The sequence below is a fragment of the Clarias gariepinus genome, chromosome 17 (genome assembly GCF_024256425.1).
Source record: "Clarias gariepinus isolate MV-2021 ecotype Netherlands chromosome 17, CGAR_prim_01v2, whole genome shotgun sequence".
NCBI lineage: Eukaryota > Metazoa > Chordata > Actinopteri > Siluriformes > Clariidae > Clarias > Clarias gariepinus.
In genome coordinates this window covers 19,741,116-19,766,331 of record NC_071116.1, presented here as the reverse complement: position 1 = coordinate 19,766,331, position 25,216 = coordinate 19,741,116, and the positions used below count along the sequence as shown (strand labels likewise).

The 25,216-nt window shown below is 38.2% G+C and overlaps 1 protein-coding gene across 8 annotated transcripts in view; it reads right to left on the bottom strand.

Annotated features, from left to right (window-relative positions):
- Positions 1–25,216, bottom strand: part of nrg1 (neuregulin 1) — a 44,394-nt gene that overhangs the window by 17,699 nt on the left and 1,479 nt on the right. For 2 of the 8 annotated variants that reach the window (XM_053475966.1, XM_053475965.1), the window contains exons 2-3: positions 20,940–21,105; positions 19,081–19,202 (exon numbers count right to left, since the gene is read on the bottom strand). In XM_053475966.1, coding sequence (XP_053331941.1) covers positions 19,081–19,202; positions 20,940–21,105 — 288 coding nt within the window. Of the gene's footprint in view, positions 1–5,651; positions 7,039–19,080; positions 19,203–20,939; positions 21,106–25,216 lie in introns of those variants that run through there. The other 6 variants (XM_053475958.1, XM_053475960.1, XM_053475963.1 and 3 more) reach the window with 4 other exon arrangements.

Sequence of the window (25,216 nt, the reverse complement as noted above, 5' to 3'; positions counted from 1 at the left end):
CGAATAGGAAAAAATGATAAAACAAGGGCATAAAAAAAAAGCACTTGCGCTTCATCACTTTTGTGTCTTCATAGATGCAGAAAGATTAAACAACTAGTCACGTCTGAGCTGCTTATAGAACGCTGCATGAGTATGAATCATTGAAGAAGAGTGGGTGGACTTTGCTGCATATCCTGAATTAACCTTTGCTTTATACCTTCTTGTACACAGTGATAGCATACATACTGCTCCTATGCTGTTCTGCTGCAATGACCTACAATGAAATGTATTGCAGCAGTTATCGTGCTATCGCTAGCACTGCAGGAGAAGGGGAGGTGTGGTGCACAAAAGAGTGACAGACCCCGCAAGGTGTGGCAGACAGAGAGGCGTGGTGAGAGAGATGAACGGTGGGGGTGATTAAACAACGAGGAATGAGAGAGAAAGACAGACCTAAAAAGATAGAAGTGAGGAAATAAGAAAATGCAAATGTGCAGAGAGAAAGGATAAAAAGAAAGACAGAAAGAAGAAGGGTAAAAGAAGAGTAAAAAATGAAAAGGAGTAAGTGAGGTTACGAGGAAGTAAGAAAGACTGCATTGAAGCAGTTTCTGTAATCTTCCACTGCAGCACAGCAATCCCTGCTAATGTTCCTCTGCAGGCTGACTGGGCCAGTGCATGCTTATTGCCGTTTAAATTCGTCCTTAATGGTGAATGATGCAGCAAGATCCATTCTCATTGATACACGATCATTTCATCTCTTCTCTCAGGATGTACTTTTTCTAGTTTTGACAGATTTGCCACACTGCAGAAGCTGGATGCTCTGTGATTTGCCAGAAGGCATGACAATAACATGCCTGAACTACAGTGATATCATCCCACATGTGCAAGCAAATGTCCTGACACCACAGGCCTAAATTATACATTGTTTTAAATTCTATAAAAGATGCTGCAGGTGCTGCTTTTAGACGTCACAATGAATAAATAAATAAACAAATAGGGGAAAAAAGCTCCCAAAGCACAATTGCGATTTAAACTGAGAAGGAAAACAAAAGGAAGCGTTAAAAGGCGTGGGCCTGTTTCAAGGTGGGTCTTAACCGTTGTGGCACATGCTGCAGTATTCGATCCAACCTGTTACAAGTCATTTAACGATCTAGTCTGGAGATGGCAGACAGCCACATGCTCTACACAGCGTCACGCCCAATTACACTCGCCGAGCGGTATTACACATCATCCCATTCATTCCATTTACTAACTCAGACATCGGGTTAGCCTACTGTGATTGTATAACATGATGAATGAATGGTAGACGTAATGCATACGACACTATAAGACATTACTACTAATTAAATGCCAGAGGTGTGTGAATGGTTACTGCAGTTGGATGTTGCCTTACAATGTTAAGAGATCACTAAAGAGAGGAAACATGCTGATGCGGTGCATTTCGTCTCTGATGACCTTGCAATGTAACATAAGCCTGATATGCATTCAGACAATATTCTTGTGGTGCATAGGCTCCAGGGGGAACAGGTTTTCTGGAATAGTATCATATAATCAATTATATATCAGTGTTCTTTTAAAGTACTTGGAGTCCCCTTTAAGCAAGGTTACTCAAGGAGTCAAGGAGACTATGAGTACTTGAACAGAACACTGATATATATACTGTATATATTAATATATATCAATATATATATCAATATATATATATATATATATATATCAGTACTATCAATCGTTCCCATTCTGAGATTGAATTGAGCTACAGATTGTTCCAGACATCATGTGCTTTCTCGCAATATTGCTGATTGTATCTCTGAACCTCTGTGCGTGGCTTTCATGCTGCAGACACGTTCTGCTAAGGCTGCTGAACGTAAAACGTTTCTAAATCTCACAGCTAAAAAGGCAACAAGAACCCCCATGTCTAACATGAGACAGATGGGAGCACAGCACATCATTAGGTAATGGGTTTTTATGTGATAAATAGTCTGGATGCTTGTTCTTCATCAATTTAAATGCATCCTGCTCACCTCAGCTTCACGGTCAAAGTGGTGGGGTTTTCATTAGCGAAGGATTCACAGAGACGTGACCGTCTGCATGCTGAGTCACCGGGGTAGAACGGAAGATCAAACACGAGGAGCCATTAGCGTAATCCATTCTAAACGGCACAGATCTAACGGCATCTACTTTTAGCCTTTCCCTATAAGTGTGCTGAAGTCTTCTGCCCCTAAAGTCTAGGCCTTATTTCACAGTCATAGCTGCCTCAGAGACATCCGCACACATTTTCCCATTTAAATTTTTTTTTTTTGACAGATCGTAATCAAAACGACTAAAAGAGTGGCACTGTGTTTGATCAAAGATATAGAAACTATGCCAAACACCTTTTCTATCTGTTTAATTACATGTGGGGAGTGTTTCGGTCGTGACTAAATGTGGTAAGAGATGGTGTGGCCAGATGAGATAAACAGCCATGTCAATGAAAAAGGTGGGTCTTTAAGGGCAATAAACCCAGATTAACCACATACCACAAATCAGAGAGAGCGAGAAAGAGAGATTCCAAGATAGACTCGTATTTTGTCATTTTTTGCACTTTTTTTCCACTAACGTTGCTTTTGAGTTTTACTCTACATTTGGATGCTACTGCACTTACTTTCCTACTCCTAATAATTCATTCTAATCGTCACAATTGCATGACGGTTGCAAGAAACATAGCATAATTAGAAATTCGATTGACAAATCAGGGAATGAAATGAAAATTAGAACGTATTATATAAGATTACTCCACAAAGCAGACATTATTTCATTCATAAATTACAAAAACAATTCAAACCATAAATATCTGTCAAATTAGCTTATTCCACTAAAAGTGAACACAATGTCTGCTAACAACCAATACTCATTTGCTAAGTGTGTGACATGACCCCTGTGCCAACCTTATTATTCCTGAACATCAGCTGACAAAAGGGAAAATGAGGACGAGAGCTCCGATAAATACAGTAAATGTATTATAAACTAGCAGACTGAAAAAGCTAAACAATAAAAAGAAGCAACAAGCATGTTAAGATACAACATAATCATTGATGAGAGTAAATGGTGAGAGACTTTGGCAATCAATAACGCCTTTCGCACAGCAGTCAAGTATGCATTATTTAATAAGAGCATAGACCTTTTCAGTTAAATAACAATCTATGCTACGAGATAGGAACCTACAGGATTGCCATTATGGGCTGTGAAAGTACTTTCAGGTCTGCAATGAATATTTTAAATGTGGTTTTCCATCATCCATTTCCAGAAAGAAGAGGATAAATTCAAATTAGATTATACTGATAAATAATAAAATGATTTTTGATGACATTAAATATTATATGGTTCTTGCTACAACAGCATTCTTGAACAATTTATATTAAAACTCATCTTGTTTCCCCAATCTCCTTCTTTAATGCCTTTATTAGGGCTTGAAATTCACAAGCAAAAAAATCCTTACATCAAGTTTAGCTTTACCACAATTGTACATCCTGACTCTATAGCACCATTGACGAAAAATTACTAACCAAAACGGCCACTTGAACTACAAAGAACCGAAGCCACACTTACTGTATGACATAACAGTAATCTTACACTCCTTCAACTGCAAATTACGGCGTCACACTATAATTACTCTTCCCCGTGACGCACAGGACAAGACAACTGTTGTTTTCATGCTTTGTTTACTGGGGAAGCCAGATGTAATTGCCTTGCAACAAAGGCCATGGAGTAGAAAGGAAAAAGACATATATATATATTATATTTTGAGATATGGGTTTTGACAGCTGTTGGATGAAGACAGGTAAAGCACAGGTGCAGGAATGCTTAAAAATTGACCTAAGTTGAACTTTAATCTACAAATTAGAAATAGTAAACATTTTTGATACAGACCAAATACAAAAAGTAAATTGCTGTGTTTAAATTAATATTGAATGTTGAGTATAGAGACAGATGAGTATGGATAATCATTTTAGATGTGTGAAAGAATAAAATTAATACTAGTCTACATTTCTCATCTATTTTGGTGTCAGTCCTACACAGATGTACAGCAAAGGACAGTTATTGATGCATATTGACATATTTGCTTTCGCATGATGTTTCCGCTCATGTCTCTCATCTCGGCCGATTAGACCGTGGGTGTCCGGCGGGGTCACAATCACTATCACTTTCATTGGGCTTCCTGCTGGAGCAGCTGACCTGCTCTCTGCATTTATTGATTTGGACTGAGATTACCGACAAAAACGCATTTCCATTTCAGTCTAGGACAAAAAAAAGGGGGAGGGGCTTTGATAGTTCCACCAGCCTTGCTTAAGTTAACACAGGCCATATAGAGTTGAATAGAAAGAAATACAAATAAATATGTCAAACTGAATGTGGTTTATCAGTTCTATAATAGAGACATATACTGTACATGTTACTAGGGTAGCATACTGCCAAAGGCATTATAATGATGAGATATGTAAACTGTGTAAACCTAAGAGTCTTTATATCTCTAATCAGTAACTTCTCACTGTGCATTCTGGTTTGAACAACACTTCCGGTTTATTTCATAAGCCTGCCCTAAGGGCATTTAATCATGCAGGCTGTCATCGCCAACCTTTGCATCACCGCCCTCTGGTTCTATCTGTGCCAGCACAGTGGGTCAACCCAACCTCCATACAGTACCACCTTACATTGCTAAAAGCAGCACATATATAGATGAGGGGGGAAAAAAGGACTGGATGTGGGTTGGGAGGTGAGAATCTGGCTGCCTGCCAGCAGTTATAATTCTTACAGCTTTCAAAGTCATGGTGGAGAGTAGTTAGGCAGGAAGATAGCATTACTGGGGATAGTCTTTCTGTGTGGCTGAGCGATGGATGGGAATCGATTAGATCCTCTGCAGACTGACCTTGAAATGGACCGGTGCGCCCAAAGGAGGAAGTCTCCCCACACCACAGCATCTGAATCAGAGGAAACGGCATTGCCTATGCCTGTTAAAGAGCTGCAAATGAATCCGCCAGGCTGGAAGCTTTTCACTCACGCTAAAAGGATGTTAGTAGCATGTTTTATAGCTGCTGCTGTGGACTAAAGTAATTGATGTGGTAGAACAGTAGGTAATCTTGTTTTGGAGGAAGAGGAGTAACTGTCAGTTGTGGATACAAAGCGGAGTGATTATTATACTCAATCCTAGGTAAAGTTGCTCATTCTTTAGAGGCTTTGTCACAGCTGTTAGTGAAATACCTGACAAGACAGAGCATGCCTACTCTCAGGTAGAGTATGCAAGCAACAGGCATTTCCTCTCAGCGTGATGTCCCAAGTTTGGTAAAAGCAAATAAAACGGAATTATTCAAATCACGTAAGAGCTGGCTTAGGAGTACTTGAGGAAATGAATCAGGAAGTTAGCTGTATCAATATAATCTATGCTAATATTGACATTCATGAAAAAATGTACAATGGTGTTATTTAAAGTAGAAGGAGGCGATAGTGATTTTTCAGGAAATGCCAATTAAAGCTCATTATTTATATATTAAACATAACTAACACACTAGAAATCCCTTAAAACACAAATCTTACACAGGACTCATTTCCATCCTCTCCATAAAAACAGGCTGAGATGAAAAAGTTTTTTACTCTATGAATCATCAATGACACACTAAACAAACACCATGTGTACTTACATGTTTTAGTAACTATGTTGTTAGATTCATGTTGGCTTGGTGTGTTGTTCCTGCCAGGTTCTGCTGTAGTTCTGGGGGTGGGCTTAGAGGCTGGGTTTAACCGAGTAGTCAATCTTGAGGTGGGCAAAAAATTGGTCTCCTTGGGTTCAACTGATGCAAAAGTGCCTGCTGTGGAATCGCCCTCTACAAACACCGCAGGACGCGCAGGGAGTTTAGTGGCGGTGTCTGGGAGATGGGTTTGTGTTGGGGTGGGGTGTGAAAAAGACACGGGTAGTCCCATTGTGGGATCCGCGTCGATAATGATAGGGTCCTGGCCAATAGGTTTGGGATCCAGATGAGTTGGGGGCTCATACTCAAAGATTTTGTCCACAAAGACCCACTTTAGGCCAGCAGTGCAAAGTGCTAAGCTCAGCAAACATGCCAGGATGGGCAGGATGCAGATTTTCTCTGAGCGCACGCAGTTACGCACTTGCTCCAGCTCCATACACACACAGCAGGAAGCAGCTGTCAACCCAAGGCATCCCAACACGCCACGTTGTTCTCTATTCTCCTCAACTGCTTCCTCCTCCTCTTCCTCCTCTTCAAGCTTCTCCTCCTCCAGCTTCACTTCTTCAAGAGCCTCTTCAGGACCAGCTTTAGAAAGCTCCTCAGGGGAGGGATCCCCAGGAGATGCAGTGCTCTCAGGTCCACCGAGACGGTCAGAGGCATCCTCTTCTCCAGCAGCCGCCATCACTTTCACTTAGTCTCGTCTTTTGTTCCTCCTCGTTGTTGTCCTGTTCGAATGTCACTCTCTAAAGCCTGATTCCTAGCTTAGAGTCTTACACATGAGAATTAGTTCTGGAGCTCTCAGCATCACACATTGTGGCTCATAAAGTATGTTGTCCATTATTGGATCATGCAGGAGGGGGAAGGGAGTGAAAGAGCAGAGACTGTCTTCAGTAGCAACAGAATAACCTCGTTAGCATCCGGGAAGTGGCTTCGACTTCCGTTGCAGAAAGGACTCCTTTCTTTCCTGGCTTCACTCTCACGGCATCCTCTCAGTTGGTAACTTGTGGTAAAATACAAACAACACAAAGTCTATAAATAAAGGCGTTCTCAGGAGGCAGATGCACGGGGCAGCCTGGGGTGGATCCCTCTCCCGGGTCTCCGATGCAGCGTGGCTTAGCAAGCTCGAATGGCAGGTCACCTGAGGCAGAAAAAAAGTGCAGTGGTTGTGCTGGAGCTCAGCCAACAGGACAGCTTTCTTGTCATGCTCTGGCTGTAGATACAGAGAGGTGTCGAATCATCCAGGAACTGCAGGTGCCTATCCTTTCCATGTGCTGGCACCGGGGATAGGAGCAAACACTGATTGTTAGCCCAGCGCACACCTCACTACGCAACATAGAAGGATGGACGGTTGAGCACTGCGCACGCCTCTCCTCTTGCGCTTGCCCCTCCTCTTCTTTCTCTCTTTTTCTCCTCTCACTCATGCAGTCTTTCTCCCCTTACCTCCTTTCTGTGTCTCTCATGCTGTCTCTCCCACTCTCTCAGTGGTATATCCCCTCTCTAGCCGCTCCCACTCTGCACTCTGAACATCACGCGTGCAGCAGAGCTGAGCAAGTCTGCACTTGATCCAATTACAGAGAATGCAACGAATCAGAAGGCTAGCAAGTCAAATTGTCCCAGCCCAGCTTCTTCTAGTGCTGCTGTGCTCACTCTCTCTCTCTCTCTCTCTCTCTCTCTCATATTTCCTCACACACTTCTTCTCCTCCTTTTTTTAGACCATTGATTATGCTAATATGAAAGGTTTTTTTTTATGAGCGGAAAGAGCCACACCAGTGACAGAGACATGTGATATTTCTCATGGGACTGCAGCTATTGTTTTACCTAATACTACCTTTTGCTGGACACTAGTGAAGAGAACAAGCAAAGATGAATGAAATGCATTTTATTGACTAGTATAGATGCTATAATCAGACACCGGGTATGTAAATATGGATGAATATGTTTGCTAGCATTTCCTTCTCCTTCTCCATGTCTAACACTTAATAAGCCTGTGCTCCTTCCTCTTATACTCCCGAATCACATGTATCATAAGTACATTGTACTGCTGACTCAGGAGATGGGGGAAGGTAAAGTACTCAGACACTGTACATACAGTAGCCAGTCTTATAGTCTAGTCTTAGTTATCCCCGTTAGTATGTAATAAATAGCTTGTTCCTGGCCACAGCTGCCCGTTCAAGCAGCAGATTTTAATTAAAGTCGAAATCATCTTATACCTTTTAATATAATTAATTTGAGCTAACAGGCAATAAAGGATCAAGCGTATTTCTTGTTAGTGCTGCCTGAAGGCGCTCCAGTCTTATCGTGTTACATGCCAGCATAGTATAGTATTTAATTAATATACATCCTTAAATCATTGATGTGAACGTCACGCCATAGTATCCCGCGGGTTTACTACAATATGTAATTTACAATGTACTGTATACACAGTTTTATATCATTCCCACCAAAAACAGATTCCCGTTGCTTTATCACAGCCTGCCATGGAATCACAATATGTTACCACATATTGTCTGGGATTATCAGCCTCATAAGCCCTCGATTTCATAGGAGGAGTGGAACAGATAACAGGTGTTACGCTCTTCCCAGTACTGCCTCGTATAGGCTAGGGCACAGTACAAAAAGCCTAAGCAGAGTTTGCAGGTGGTTTAACACATACTGTAGAAGAGAGGTGTTAAGATTGAGTCACTAGCAGTTTCCCCAATGACCCGCTCTCCCACCCATTCTAAAACATATATTCATCAAACATATTTCATGAAAGTTAGCAATTAAGTAAATAAGTCAAGTAAATCTAGCTATTTAATAAGTATAAAAGAAATGGCACTATATTGAAGGAATAAGGGTAATTACTGTAAATGCCTGTTAGTTGTGACTGTGCGTACGAGACACTTTTATGCACTTTTACTTTTTATCATTTTATCATTTTCAATTCTCTGCGAGCCTTTCATGAAGTTTTGTGGGCATCAGTAACTGTAAAACTATTGTGCTATAAATGTACTTGGTAATTTATGGTTATTTATCAATAATAGCACAAGTACAAAAACCAGCACTAACAAAACTTTAAAAATTTAACATCAACATGCATTAAAAAGAAATGACCTGCTGCACACCAGGAAACAAAATATATACATTTCTGGTATCAGCGCGCCTGAAACTGAGGTGCACTTACTGTAGATTTTTTTTTCCCTTGTCCCTTTAGAAGTTCCATAGAATTTTAGACTCAGTTTGGAACATTAAAAAACACACTTAACCTAACTGGCCTAATATTTGTATGGTATTTAATATGATTTATTTTTTTCTTTGTGCAAGCCAGAAAAAGCAGATCCATATTTGTATGAATCTAACATAATTGCATCCGTTACAAAAAAAAAGGCCTCTTAATATATTATAGGTTTCTAATATTTGTTTAAACAAAAAGCCTTAAGATGGTATAAATATCACCAAGGATTCAATGAATCATAAAACAACTGACAGAAAGGCTGCCAAAGCTATTCTCTTTTTGTCACTATTCAAAAAGCCGAAGAAGTCTGTCAAAGAAGGGGAATGTCAAAGAGTTTTTTTAAGGTCATTGAGTTTCTGTCACTTTTCGAAACAGCATAGGCAGATGAACAAATAAATAAATAAAGTCAGTGGTAATTATTTGACTAACAAAATAAGAAATTTGTTTCCTTGTTGTGGCATTTACAGGAAGTCATGGAATTATTTATAGTCAGGAGAGAGAGAGAGAGAGAGAGAGAGAGAGAGAGAGAGGGAAAAGGGAAACTGAGTGATCTGACCTAGAAAAATCCCCATGCACAACGAGAAGATCAAGACCAAAAAGAAGTCCATGTACTGGCAGACAGATTTATTGGTGCATTAAAAAATGAAGTGTCTTTTCGTGCCAAAAGTCAGGATGGTAAGTTTTACCAAAGAAGGGACAAGGCTGACTTGAATTGAATTCATTAAACCTGCCATTCTCTGCTGATGTGCATTCTCCGCTGAGAGGCTTTTAGACAAATAGAAGAGCGCCTGTCATCCATCTTAAGAGCAGGACCACTGCCAGGACGAGACAGCATTTGTGAGTAAAGTCCTCTTTCCCACTGCTTGCACCAGGGAGGGGAAGATGTGTTTGGTGTCTTTTTCTCCTATTAGCTATGACTTTACAATATCAGCTGCTTTTTTTTTTTCCTCGTTCAGAGTGGACGAAATTGAAAGGCCAGACTTGTGTGTGTATGCGTGTATAAGGACCCTCACCTCTGCCTGCCCGCCTGGCTGGTGCCTGCACCACAGGCTCATCCGTCTCCCACAGCGACCCTCTCTGCTCTGTCTGACACACACACACACAGAGCGACCAATGCCCAGATGTGTATGTAATGGAGCCCAGGCAGGAAGTAAGTCATTCGACTGAGGATCGAATGGGACTTAGAAAGACAACCCCATTATCATTAAGGCTGGGTGCACACTAGCTCATTCTTTACATGCTCCCTTAAGGGGTGGCTTTAAGCACAAGAGACGGAGGTTCGTGTTTGTGCGCCTGTCTGTGTGTGTGAGTGTGAGTGTCTGTTCAGCACTGCTCTACTGGACAGCTCCTGTTTTCCCCAATACTCCCAAATGAATTAATGTCACAATATCAAATAAGAGGTATTGCATGTTTACAATCTATTGTGTATAAAACCTAATGTCCATTATTTACTAAAGCAACACCTATCTAATTAAAATATATAGCTTAACAACAGTTTACACGGATCCTGTTTTGCCAGGCGCAAAGTCAGGTTTATATTCCAATTGCTGGTGTATTTTCATCAAATAATACTGCAGACACTATGCAATGTACAATATATAGTATATAGTGAATAATGGCTGCACGGCACAGGCACTCCAGGACTAAAAAAAGTAATATAATAAACTTATAAAAGACAAAAAGATAGTTAATTACTATGTTATATCCATATCCCTAATTAAAGTCATAATGATTGAAAAACCTGTGAAGAGGAAGTTCAGCATTAATGCTATTTGTTCCCTAGAACACAATGCGATGCCATAATAATCTAATTGCCAGTATAGCTGTATGATGTTTATTAAATGTATAAAAGAGATTAAAAGTAATACATCCTACAATTCAAAAAAATCCTGTATATTTAATATTATAATTTACTTAAATTAAATAGAGGTAATTAAAACTAGCATGTATATGAATTAGCCAGTTGAAAGGCTGGATCACATGACTTCTGGTTATTGCAGCCATCTGGTGCAGTCCTTTGCAATACTGTTAGAGACCCTTCCTCACTTCCTCAGCGGGCCGTGATTGCCACCTCAGAGCACTCAACACGTAAGAAGGACAGATTGGTTACTTATTAATGTACGCGACAGCCTTATTACCTTTTTCATAGCTTAACATGTAAAACCTAAAAATCAGAGCTATTCGTTCTTGCATTGTTGTGTTCAATTTTCATCATGTGCTCTTACAAACAATATGATCTCGCAACTGTAAATTGATTCATAACTCCATTAGTAAGAAAACATCAAGTGTAGGGTTTGCTGTGACGTAAATTTTCATACCTTTTTAAAAGACCTTATTTTAAGTACAGTAATTAAGCAAAAACCAACCACATCAAACATATCACCTGACATTCCTTGTTCATAATTGTACAAATGTTTCCATGGTTTTGGTTTCAGTGTAAGAACGAGTTAAAATGTTACATGTGTGAAACACTTCAGGAACTGTTCATGGTATGCATACCAGATTAAAAATAATACAATAAATATCCCAAAATTGTTTTCTTACTGTTTCAACAGTAATTACACCTAATAACAAGTGAGATTTAACATCCTGTTCTTTTCATTTATTAACATCTTAGAGTCTAAGTTTAGAGTCCCAGACTCACATTCCTCTCATACACACCATTCCTATCAGTTTCACCGTGATTACTTAATAATTCTTTTTAGTTATTGACGATGTGCTATAAATGAACAACCGAATAGAAAGCAAGGACACAATGACAAGACGACAGCAATGACCTACACAGTTTGCCGTTTAAAACCAAGAAGATTTGCGAGCAGAAACAAAATATCGTGAAAAAAGGCTCATTCATTGTTCACTGTGCCTAATGATGATCCATTCATTCAGTTTCCCTAACTAAAGGATCTTAAAAACGGGCTGAAAATGCTATTTCTTTATAAAAATAAAAACACCAAAGAATATAGGATGTCAGAAAAGTACAGGGATAAAACCTGCAGTGATTATTGATGCTCTGGCAAGAGTACAGTGTGTTCTCCAGTCCCAGTCTCTCTCTCTCTCGCTCTCTCTCTCCAAATGGCTCAGATATAGAACAGAGTAGCGTGACTAAGAATATGCTGAGCTCACGCACAACTGGCCCACTAAACATTTAATCATAGTGTGCAGCTGTGAAAGTCCAGTGGGGAAAAATGCGTATAATGAACGTTTCTGAAAAGAGAACGTTTTCAATTCAGCTTCAATCATTCCCATTTAATTTCATTTAAAGAGAAATACCTTCACATTTTTCCTTAACCTAATCTATTTTGGCAGATGGATAAGAATATCCATTGGGACCATTTCTACAGTAAATACAGCTTAAGTGCTCTTGTGAACTGGTGACTTATCCGGGGTGTATTCCTACTCTTGTTGTTCACGGGATGGGCTCCAGACTCACAGAGACCCAGATCTGGATAAGGCGTTTACTGAAAGTAAACCTAAATATGCCTCTACTGCAAGCATGAACTGCAAGGCTAAGGTTATCTCTGGTTAGTTTTTCCCTTGACATACTTCATAAACCTATTAAAATGTCAGTCTATATATCTTTTTTTTTTTACCCTTCCTAAAACCAAGACAGGTATTTAAGGCGGTATGTCCCATCAAAGGATTAACATCAAATATAAAAAATTAAGAACAAAACATAGTAAGTTTCCACACAGTCCCCGTCTCAGTCTTTAGTCTGTTTGTGATATTAGCGGAACGTTAGATTAACTTTTGCTGCACAAAAGAAATCAAATGCAATATTTAAAAATGCTATGCTTTTTTCCCCAAATATTCAGCATGCTTAAAGATTGTTTCAGACTATACAAGTACACAATAAATAAGCAAAATATTCATAAAAATTACAAGGGATACCGTCATTGTCTTGGCCTTGCACAGCAAATTTTTTATACATTTTTTATTGTTTTGTGCAGCCTGTACTTTTAGTATGCTAATTAGGCCCAACTTCCCTTCCATGGCATTAAAATCACATGACCTGAGACCTCATTACAGTTTTCTTCAAAACAACCATCACAGCGAACACAAAAGAGCCAACTCGCAAAAAAGACGAAAGATTGTCTCACGAATCTTCCGTGAAAATTTTTTTACTTGCTTGGGTTTTTGAAATCTTGTTGTTTTTGACACCTTGTCACATGACCGTTGCATTTGCATACTCATTAATATGTATTAGTGTCTGCCAAAGATGGGCGTGTACACTGTTTACCCTTGTCTGTGTTCAATTATTTCAATGTTTCTACAACACATTGTATTTTATTCCATTTTATTTTTTCTCCTCATTTTAACTTTTTTTTGTTTTATTCTATTTATATAATTTTTTTCTTACACATGTAATATAAACTTTGAGTAAGTAGAAATAAATTTTAAAAAGTAACAGTCCGGTCTTCTATTCTCTTTTCTTAACTTTTCTCAACTCTTGAAACAATGCCAAACCTGATTCATCCTACCTTATGAACTTGCTATAAATAAGCTTTTTTAACCAACTTCCCCATCATATTCCCTCAGAGACACTAGTCTAGACATTTATTCATGCTCTCTATTTGAAATATGACCTATTCTGGTATCAGCCTACAAAAACATTGTGACATTTGCACGCAATTTAATTAATGATATTTATTAGGTTTAATACCACACATATTACATCTTGCACTGAACAAGCTGACGTATTATCCCTGTGTACAGCTGAACATTTTACTGACTCTGGGTACAAGAGCAAGCTATACTTAAGAGTCCAGAGCCATTACCTTCTGTCTGGAGTGCTGTCCAGTGGCCCCTGTCCTAATCACCTCATGAGACATAACTGCTCAGTGAGATCATGAGTTCAACTGGTATTCTGTAAGAGACGTTACAAACTAACAGAGCTATCAGATACAGTTATGCTCTACATAAATCATACGAAAAAAGTTTAGTCAGGGGTAACAGCCAAGTTGGAAAAAAAATTAAAACAGTAAGTTTCTTCCTCTCTAATACTAATTTCAAAACAGGATGGATATCCTCCAAGCACGGTATACACAAGTATTCTAATATTAGGAAATCAATCTGCGTTAATCAAAACTGTCATAAATAAAATGATAACTAAATGCTGTGCATAGTATTAAGCAAACAGAAATAAATGGATGTCACCTTATGTGCTATATATTCACAACTTATTTTATGAATGCAAACCTTTTAATAAAATGTTGCTGTTGCTCTATATTCTTACAGGTAGCACAATCTAAACTAACAGAAAGCACAAAATCCTGTAAAGTAGGAGCAAACCATTTACTGTCAAGTTATAACAAAATTATTAGCGAATCAGAATATTTATAAAATTATGATACTAATCGAGTTAGCACCCACTGTAGGTATTGTGATAATATTGCATTGGCCGGTCCCTGTTGATTTCCATTACTAATGTTTAGCTACTATTACAAAGCTCTTAATTTACTTACAGTCATGTGAAAAAATTAGGACACCCTTTGAAAGCATGTGGTTTTTTGTAACATTTTTAATAAATGGTTATTTCATCTCCGTTTCAACAATACAGAGAGATTAAAGTAATCCAACTAAACAAAGAAAACTGAAGAAAAGTCTTTTCAAGATCTTCTGTAAATGTCATTCTACAAAAATGCCTATTCTAACTGAGGAAAAAGATAGGACACCCTCACATGTATTCCCTCTTAAATTGGCTCAGATCTCACACAGGTATATCACACCAGGTGCACATAATTAGTAGATCGTTACTCTGCATGTTGAATGAGGCTTGCCCTATTTAAACCTCAGACATTTAGTTTGGTGTGCTCCTGACTGTTGAAGTGAGAGTGAGCACCATGGTGAGAACAAAAGAGCTGTCAGAGGACTTCAGAAAAAAGATTGTAGCAGCCTATGAGTCTGGGAAGGGATTTAAAAAGATCTCAAAAGATTTTGAAATCAGCCATTCCACTGTCCGGAAGATAGTCTACAAGTGGAGGGCTTTCAAAACAACTGCCAACATGCCCAGGACTGGTCGCCCCAGCAAGTTCACCCCAAGAGCAGACCGCAAGATGCTAAAAGAGGTCTCCAAAAACCCTAAAGTGTCATCTCGAGAACTACAGCAGGCTCTGACTACTGTTGATGTAGAAGTACATGCCTCTACAATCAGAAAGAGACTGTACAAGTTTAACTTGCATGGGAGGTGTGCAAGGAGGAAACCTTTGCTTTCCAAGAGAAACATCGAGGCCAGACTGACATTTGCCAGAGATAAAGTTGACAAAGACCAGGACTTCTGGAATAATGTTCTTTGGACAGATGAGTCCAAAATTGAATTATTTGGACACAACAGCAGAGGACATGTTTGGCGTAAACCAAACACAGCATTCCAAGAAAAGAACCTCATACCAACTGTGAAGCATGGAGGTGGAAGTGTCATGGTTTGGGGCTGCTTTGCTGCAGCAGGACCTGGTCAGCTCACCATCATAGAATCCACGATGAATTCTACTGTGTATCAGAAGGTGCTTGAAGAACATGTGAGACCATCAGTTAGAAAATTAAACCTGAAGCGGAACTGGACCATGCAACATGACAATGACCCAAAACATACTAGTAAATCAACCAAAGATTGGCTGAAAAAGAAGAAATGGAGAGTCCTGGAATGGCCAAGTCAAAGTCCAGATTTGAATCCCATTGAGATGCTGTGGGGTGACTTGAAAAGGGCTGTACGCGCAAGAAACCCCTCAAACATCTCACAGCTGAAAAAGTTCTGCATTGAGGAGTGGGGTAAAATTTCCTCAGACCGATGTCGAAGACTGGTAGATGGCTACAAGAACCGTCTCACTGCAGTTATTTCAGCCAAAGGAGGTAACACTCGCTATTAGGGGCAAGGGTGTCCTATCTTTTTCCTCAGTTAGAATAGGCATTTTTGTAGAATGACATTTACAGAAGATCTTGAAAAGACTTTTCTTCAGTTTTCTTTGTTTAGTTGGATTACTTTAATCTATCTGTATTGTTGAAACGGAGATGAAATAACCATTTATTAAAAATGTTACAAAAAACCACATGCTTTCAAAGGGTGTCCTAATTTTTTCACATGACTGTATATCCTTCTAAGCCATGTATAATGATTCTAGTGATCCAAGACTTAACCACAAGCCAAGTATGCAGTTAACAACCAAATGAAAATCGTTTAACCTGAACAATTTACAACTGTTATACACCTCAATCCAAATAAAAAAGGTCCATAATAATACATGACAATACAATAAAAATAAACTATATGAATATTAAAAATGTATTACTAGATGTTTACATTGAGTTTCCTTTCTCTGTTGAGCAAAAATTTAAAATGAACACCTGCCCATGTGATAAAACTAAATTGTGCAATGAGAAATGACTTCCCTTAAATGAGTCAAATAAGACACTCCATGATGAATATGGTTGAAGTCTTTATTAGGGGGGGGGGATAATGATGGCTTGAGGTCTCAAGTTGCATGAAAATGCTACTTATATGCTGAACCTTGAGAGGAAACTACTCAGACAAATACCACAAATCAATGGGGTGTTGAATTCTAACTTATGTGTTCATTAGAAACCTTTGGAATGGAGAAGCCTCCGGTCACATGGCTGGTATTGTAGAAAATAAAATGCTTCAGGCTCTCAGATAAAACTCTATCTTAATAAATACATATCAAGGTTATCCACAGTCATGAGTGCAATCTGTGGAAATCTGGCTGCTGACCACCATAGCAGCGGCATTTCCATTACACCACTGTGCAGCATGAAGCTCATTACCAACTGTGCCAAAATTGTTTTTCCCCCTAACAGCAGTCCCTGAAATCAGCACCACTAGAGTGGCCAGTGAAACCGAAGTGTGATTGATACAACACTTTTTCATTTAAATGGAAAGGAATTGAGGGCAAAAAATGGGAATCAAAACCAACAGGGCTTGAATTTCTTCAATTTCCTCCAAATTTAGCATATTTAAAATTCACAAACCACTAGTAGATTTAGACCATGAGGGTTTACACTTGCACAGTGAAGCTGAACATGCTTGGGTAACGATGAAAACACCACATGAACGCACTTGCATTGATGGGTAAAACAGAAAGACCAACCACAGAGGAGAGCCAATTATACTCTCATGGACTCATCAGTACATATAATTGTCACTGTTGATAGATTTTGTAGAATAATTATTGAATTTAGTTAATTTTCATATCTAGTTGCAGTGGGCTAAAAAACATAAATATATTTTTAAATACATTCACTGCCCCACCCAAAGGTTGTTGTTAATAAGGGCAATCAAAAATTAACCATTTGTTAATTAGTTAAAAAGAAAAAAAAGGCCTGAGTTTGCTAGGGAACATAAAGATTTGGCATTGCAGCTATGGAAAAAGGTCTTGTGGTCTGATGAGTCCAGACTAACCCTATTTCAGAGCAATGGGTGAATCAGGGTAAGAAAAAAAAGCGCTCGAAGCGATGGACCCAGGTGGCGACTATAACATTGGAGGCAGTGTTATAATATTGGGGTGCTTCAGTTGGTCAGGTCTGAGCTCAGCAATGTTATTTGGCAACAAAATCAAGTCAACTGACTACCTGCATATACTGAATGACCAGAACAACAATGCAAAGATTCACCAGGGTTAAACTATGTAAGTGTGGTCTTGGAAGCATGAGGAACCATTCTCTTACATGAATCAGTCACCAAAAAGTTCTCACCATAAACCTATTAAAAGACTTTGGAATGTACTGGAGAGAACTTTACAGAGCAAGTTGACTCCCATTATCAATATGAGATCCCGGTCAAACATTTACGCGATTTGGTTATAAATAAGGTTGTTAAAACGATGCCTCTGTCAATTCTCTCTGTAATCATAGCTACCAAAAAAAAAACAAGTGGGAGGGGTTTTTTATTTACACTATAGTATCCAATGGTTGTGTGATTCTTTTGCTTTAAGGATTATCCTCTTTAAGCCAATTAACATTGGAATATAGAAATTATATTACTATCACAGCAAACTATAAATTAGGTACAGAACTATTTATACCAACATTTTTCTAAGACACCATGTTGTCTGCAATAAAAATCACAACAGAATTCACATGTTCTTATGATACCTTATTTTTTAAAATAGATGCTAAATAAAGTGGATGCCAGTATCCAAATTTATATTTCTAAATTTTAAACCTGCTGTTTAACATGAGAAATGACCTGGGACAGGAACAGCAGACAGAAATATACACAGCAGGTTATTTACAGGTTGAGATCTTTATGTGCTGTAGAGTCAGTGAGGTGTCAGTGTTAAGAAGGTTACAGATTCAACTTGTCCTTGCGGTTCTAATAATATCCAGGCAGACATGCAGATGAACCAGTTTTTTTGTTTGTTTTGTTTTTTTTTAATCTGGGCAGGAATTCAAGGAGGTACTATAAGGTAATTGAAGAAAGTGATTAAGTGTCAGATTAAAGAATACAGAGCTGCATACTGATCGCTCAATCAATGCTGAGGGGATAAAAACTGGACAACAAGAAACCAACTTACTTTATTGGCTACACAAATATTGGCTATACTCCAATATTTATAGATAATTGTTAATGCCACAATTTTTTTGTAATAAATTCTGGATTTACAAAGGTGTGCTAACTTAATTTAACTAACCAGGTTGGACGGCGGAGGACAAGTTGAAGTCTCGCTAAAACGAGAAAAACTGGCTTTGTTAAATGTTTTAAATATTGAGGAAAGCTTAACGTTTCAGCGTTAAGGACTGCAAATATCTCAAAAACATGAGAATTTCCGATTTAAAATAAAATAAAAATTTATAGGAGAAAAAAGGGAAAAAAACTCACAATAATTCAAATTTATATATAGAGAATACCCGCTGACTATATGTTCAAAACATTGACATATCTCAGTTTCTCTGAAACTTTTCAGTTTCTCTGAAACTAAATATTTCCTAAATATTTTAAACATTACCATATCTCAGTTTCATTGACATATCTCAGTTTCCTTACAAGTTTCATCATGCAAAAATAGACTGCTACAGTATGTATTTTAAAAACCTCTGCATGTTCAGCTATTGTACTGTAACATCTAACCGACAATTATACGTACATATAATAATAATAATAATAATAATAATAATAATCCAATCCAGTGGTTATTACAAGCAGATCTTTCTTCTTACCTTCAATGACCTGCACAAAGGCAGCCTGGACATCTTCACCACGATCATTCACAGCCTTGCATGAGTATGTTCCTACATCAGAGGCTGTTACTTTCATTAGCTGCAGCTCTGATAGCATCCCTCTGTCAGAAAAACATGAACCTGAATTAGAACGTATTTTATCTGTATTGGGGTTTGCAATTATAATACTACATGTGGTCTTTCTGGGAAAAAATCTACCACTCAGATGGGGCATTTGTATATTATGTTAATGTAACATTTCATGGGGAAAAAATCTACAGTATCTTGTTAAGATTTCTGCAAATTTTAGATGAACTGTATGGTTTGCCAACAGTAAAACATACATTATACTGTATGTATCTCTCTGTTATTGTGTACCACTGAAGCCAAGGCCATATTACTGTGGATAAATCTGAAATGTTTTTTTTTTTATCTTATACACATTCTGCTCATACAGCCCCATTGAAACTACATTTTCATCCAATAAAAATGCATGCATCTTTTTAATATTCTGAAACTGCTGTATTTGTTCTGTAACTTAATTAAAGGAAATGTAGCCTTTTTTTTAAGTATTGCCTTTGGTGGTCATGCGATCTCCATAATTTCACCATGGTGGAACTTATTATTGTGCTGTTTTTTGCATTAGGTATTTTTATTGTATGTTTGACTGCTTTATAAAGAATACAAGTGACACTGGGGTGTGCAAGAATGTGTAATTTATGACTGCAGCATTTACAAAAAAGAAAAGATAAAAAAATAAAATAATGGGGATCCTTTTTACAACAGAAAACAGGCAAGAGAGTTTGAGAGGACCAAATCTTCTCGGCCTTACATGATTACTCGTGGCATCAGGAGGTGAGAATTAATCTGGCAATAATCTATACATGTCCTTTTCATTTAGCAGTTTGTGTATTGGTACAATCTGTGACAGTTCTAGAAGTAGCATGGTAAAATTTCTCTCCTTAGGGTCATAGTACTTGCTAAACATTATTGCATGGGATAAAAGTACCTGGTCAAAACTTGTCTATCACAGTGACACTAGCTAATTAGGGGTATCTATAAGTTTGTGAATGTGAAAGAGGGCAGACTGCACTTTCTCATGTCCTGTGTGCTACATTGCTGCATTGTCTGGCTTTACGCGCTGCATTGTCTGGCTTTACGTGTTACCATTTAATACACAATCTCCCAGTAATAGATTACTAAATTTATAGTCTAATAACATTTATGTAGAACCATTCTAATACTGCCAAAAGCCACAAAAATTTTAGTTTTATTAGTCAGGTCATAAAATTTCTGGTTGATCGTCTTCCTGGAATTCTAAGGAGGAGAACAAATATACCAATTACAGAAAACTACGGTACAGTTAGTGCTTGTGCAATAAAATTCCTTCTAAAAACCATTCGGGTCTTGAACTAGTTGATTTTGTTGTTTTTTTTGTACTGACTATTTTTCACTGATTACTAGGCATGAGTAGACATTATTAGACAGTTTAAAACAACAGCGACTGCTAAAGAAAATTGGCTCATAATACTGTACATACACATGAATTATTTGTTTCCAGTAAATTACTGTAAATCTAAAAATAATTTTGGATCGCAAATTTGACTAAAAATATGCCCACATGTACATGTAATAATGACAAATGTTTAGAGTAGCATCCTGAGCCCAGGGATACGCAACAGTCAGTGATCAATATCAGAACAATCATTTTTCCACTACTTCAGCAAGCTGTGTAATCTATTAACTCATGACCTAATGTAGCTTGTAGCAGGCCTCACCTGCTTTATAAAAAAATAACAGAAAGGAAAGAACAGCCTCTTTTCAGAGAAGAAATATGTAACAGGGTTACGGGTGCTCACTTTTTCTTCAGCTTGATTTTTCTGGTCTCGTTTTTGCCGATCTTGACATTGTTTTGATACCACTGGAGCCTGGTCTGCTTGCCGCCAGCTAAGAGCTCGCACTTCAGTGTCACCTTCTGACCTTCCTCCACTTTCACGTTAGCCAGCTTCTTTAACTTGGGTGTGGCTGAAACACAGACAAAAATCAGCTGGTTAATGATTAGCATAACCTGAACAAAAGTAGGGGCTGCACAATGTGTCTTTTCTTGACAGTTTTTCTACATCCAGAACTCTTGAGCACATTTAACAGTGTCCATGGTAAACATCTCAGAAAAAAAAAAGCTGCCAAGTGGCAAGCCCCCTTCCTGAAGAAAATTCAGCCATGACTGATTCTTCATTATTTTAGATAGAGGGAGAAGTGGATGTGTGTTCAGTGTGTGCCAGTAGACCTGCAGCGTTTTTGCATTACTTCAGTCTGTTAATATTCATTACGCCTGATGATCTTTTCAGCAAATCCTAGACATTCCACAATCCCATGAGAACCAACCCATTTATAAAACAGTTTTGCACCACGGTGGGTCCGCACATTTTTCGAGACACTCGCTCCTTCAGCTACAGACAAACACAAAAGAATAATCAGTCTCTTTTCACATCTAAAACGACCCACGGGGTTGCCATGAAACTGTAGTTAAATGCAAAGTCCTGGCTTTAAAAGGTGTGTTTGGGGAAAAGTTCATTATGCAAACGATGAGCAAACAGTTAACTAAGAGTAGGCCATCAAACCTTCTACTTCAACCTTTGGAAGCAAAAGCTTATAAAGTCCCCTTGTGAAGACTGTTAGAGAATATTGAAGATATTATCCGCTAATAAATTCAGCTTCAAAGGCTTCGGATTCCCCCAAAGGATCTTCGCGGGCTGGGGATCAACAAAAGCTACTGACGTGCCATGAATAATATGCAAAGTATTTCATGCTGCTTAGACTTTTCACTGATAAATAATCTGTTTGTCAGCCAAAAGAATTTAAGACAACTAAAAAACATTCTGAAATGCTACAATCCAATGATAATCTGTGGTTGAATCTTTCAAACATGTTCCAAGATGCAGATCAGTGCAGCAGAAAATATGCACATAAAAACACGTTTCAGGACCCAAACTCATGAGTGTTCTCTGGGTGAGGTTTACTCCTCTAAGATTGTCTGAATGTCTTGAAAGATTATTTGTAAATAACGGACAAGGTGCGGAATACAGTACTTTTAAATCTATTCTTTGCCATGGTCTCTTAACTCTTTGTTGTTGAAGGTGATTTCCTGCTGTTAATTTAACACCAAGATTGTTTTGTTTTAAGAAAACCAGTAATGATTTCCCTGAAAATTAACAGCAGAAAAAACCCCAGAGAATAAATAATGTGACAAATACAAAGAGCAGTGTTAATCCATCAAACTGTTAAATTCAGGACAAAATTAGCAATATTTAATATGTATGTGAATGGACCTCATTAAAGATAATAATTGTGTTTGGATATCATCAAGTTAGAAAGGTATTTTCAGTACACCACAGCCATGATCTCTGTGCCTGTCTGAAAGGAACTCCTTTAATGGCTCGAACATGTGGAAACGGCTAGGAGCGAATTCAGGACTGTATGGGCGATGTGGCAATAACTCACACCAGAGTTCCTGTAATGTGCAAGTGGTGTTTGTGAATTATTGTGCACACAGATGCACCGCTTCCGCGAGCCGGCAAATTATCTGTCAATTTTCAAGTATCATGTGTTCATTCATTCATTGGGCAGAATCTTAATGCGCTGCCAGGATTGCTCTTCTTAAGAATGTTGGCACAGATTAAATATTTTACTGCAGCTAAGAGTGCTTTAAGTCTTATGTAAATGTTAATCGTTTTTTTACCTTTATTTACAAGACATTTCATCACAAGTCCTGGGTTGAATTAAACGCCTCTAAAGACAGGTGATGTAGGCTGACTGACATTTCAATATTAAATGTGGTTTATGATTTGGTCTGAAAATGTGGATGGTTTTGCCCTGGCTGGATTGGCACCTCACCCAGGGTGTTCCCTGCCCTAACTTCCCTGGGAAAGACTCCAGGCCCCCTGTGATACTACACAGGATGAGCAATATGGATAATGGAAGGATGGATATTAAAAATGTATGAAAGTATTGGGGATGTACAATTAATATGAACTAAATTATGCACTAAATTATCGATCCGCCAATGACTGGAATTGGCCATCTTCTGCATGATCGGCCATGGCTGATATTCTTCAGGTTATTTATTTATTTATTTTCTATTCATTACCACCAATACTGCTTTGTTTTTGCGTCGCTGGATTGTAGATTAATGATGGTGCTTTTAAATTCAAGAAACAATAAGAAGCTTGCAATAGAAAAAGGTTAACTAATGTAAAATATATATATATATTTTTTTTTTTCACCTACAAACATTTTATGAAACTGAGAGACTAGCTCCAAGTTACACAAGAAAAAATAATTTCCTTATTTTATAACTAGAAATGTGAACAAATTTATAAAAAAAAAAAAAGGCCTCAGTAAAAGCCGCTAAAAATACTAGTGCTAGTTAATGCTAGTTAAAAAATATTGTGATACTGTATGTTCCATTGGTCACACCACTTAGCCATCCTGCCAGACATGCGGTCTCTTTGATTAGTCTATCATCTCTGGGCAGGTCCGTAATTACACAAAGCCTTGTGCAAGCCAGAACTCACAGTACCTGAACAGACACAGTTCTTTTGCAGGTTCCTACCTGGATATCATCATACCGGTTTTACTTTTGCTTAAAAAAAAAGGTCTGTGACAGTTGTTGGTCCCAGCCCAACCCAAACTCTCTCATTCAGAAAAAAAAGCCTAACTGATAAGAGGGTGAATTCTATAGCCAAGTAAGGTGTAAGGTTAAAGCTATATGAAAACAGTGAACTTGTAACCATGCTGAAATTCTCTAGAAAACGCCATTCATTCACTTACCATGACATCATTGAGAATTTGACATACTTAGATCTAAGCGATACAGTATGATGTACATATTTCCATGTACGAGTGTATACAAGCAATCTAGTCAAAGTTTCTTTCTCCTGTACTGGAGCATCAAAAAACTAAACATATAGTACGTAATACCCCAAAAAAGATATCAGGAACAAGGTGTGAGTAATACATAAAATAAATCATAAAACCAATCAATACCAAAGTACACTAAGCTCAATCAATCTGACGTTTAGGGCTGAATTATTGAGCAATATTGCTTCAAGGCTGGTCAGTGGACCTGACAGTATGCAGACATCTGTCTTAAGATTTAACAATGCTGCTGAATTTACTGATCTCTTTTTGCCCTAGATGTGTCCTGCAGAGTGGGTGGTCCAATCATTTTCATCTACATCACTGTACATAAGTCATGTGTCGCAGCCATAAAAGCAGTGCAGCACAAGACAGATAGCTTCATTTACAACCTTCTATATTTCTTTCATTTATTGTTTGTTTGTTTGTTTTTGATGGACACAAGCTATTTCTCCAGCTGTTTCTTTGTGTCATAGAGGAGTTCCCTTCATGGAAAACTCCTACACTGTTTTTCAGGCCACAGAATTTTCACGGACCAGGGTCTGCATTCCAGCCATCATTGCTGTGCCGAGCGAGGAATTCCATGATCTAATACTTAGACCAGATACGCGCATACTGGGTCCGGCCATCTTCTGCCTTTAGTCCGTGGACTTAAGGGACTTGTGAGGAAAATTGGACATAGTTCCAACTCTTTTTACATCTGCTAAAATACTCACCCTTATGCTGTAATTGGTTGGAGGCTGTGGGCGTTTAAAGTCACTCCTCTTCCAAAGCAGAAAGCCATAAATCCTTCACTATAGTCAACTAACAGTTTATTTACATTTCTGTAAACTGTTTAGCAATAGGAAATGACTAATAACCTTAAATTGACCAATTATTTATGTAAGTGTTTATATAAATAACTTGTTTATGAAATTAACAACCCAACTGGATGTTTTTTTGTAAACTAACTTTATTTTTGACCAGGCACCAATCTGCACATTTCATTGTCACTTGGGTGGGACATGAGCCTGATGTCCATGAGCACGTTTATAGGTAAAAGATGTACACTAACGATAAAAAGTTCATCATAACCCAAGCATGCACTAAATGACAAGATCTTACACAGTGCTTAGGTTTGATCTATTTAATCCCTGTCTTAAAGAAATGAAAGTCAATTAAACCCTCTACCAGTCATCTGATTAAAAATAAGAGCCTGGAATTAATAGACACCCATCAG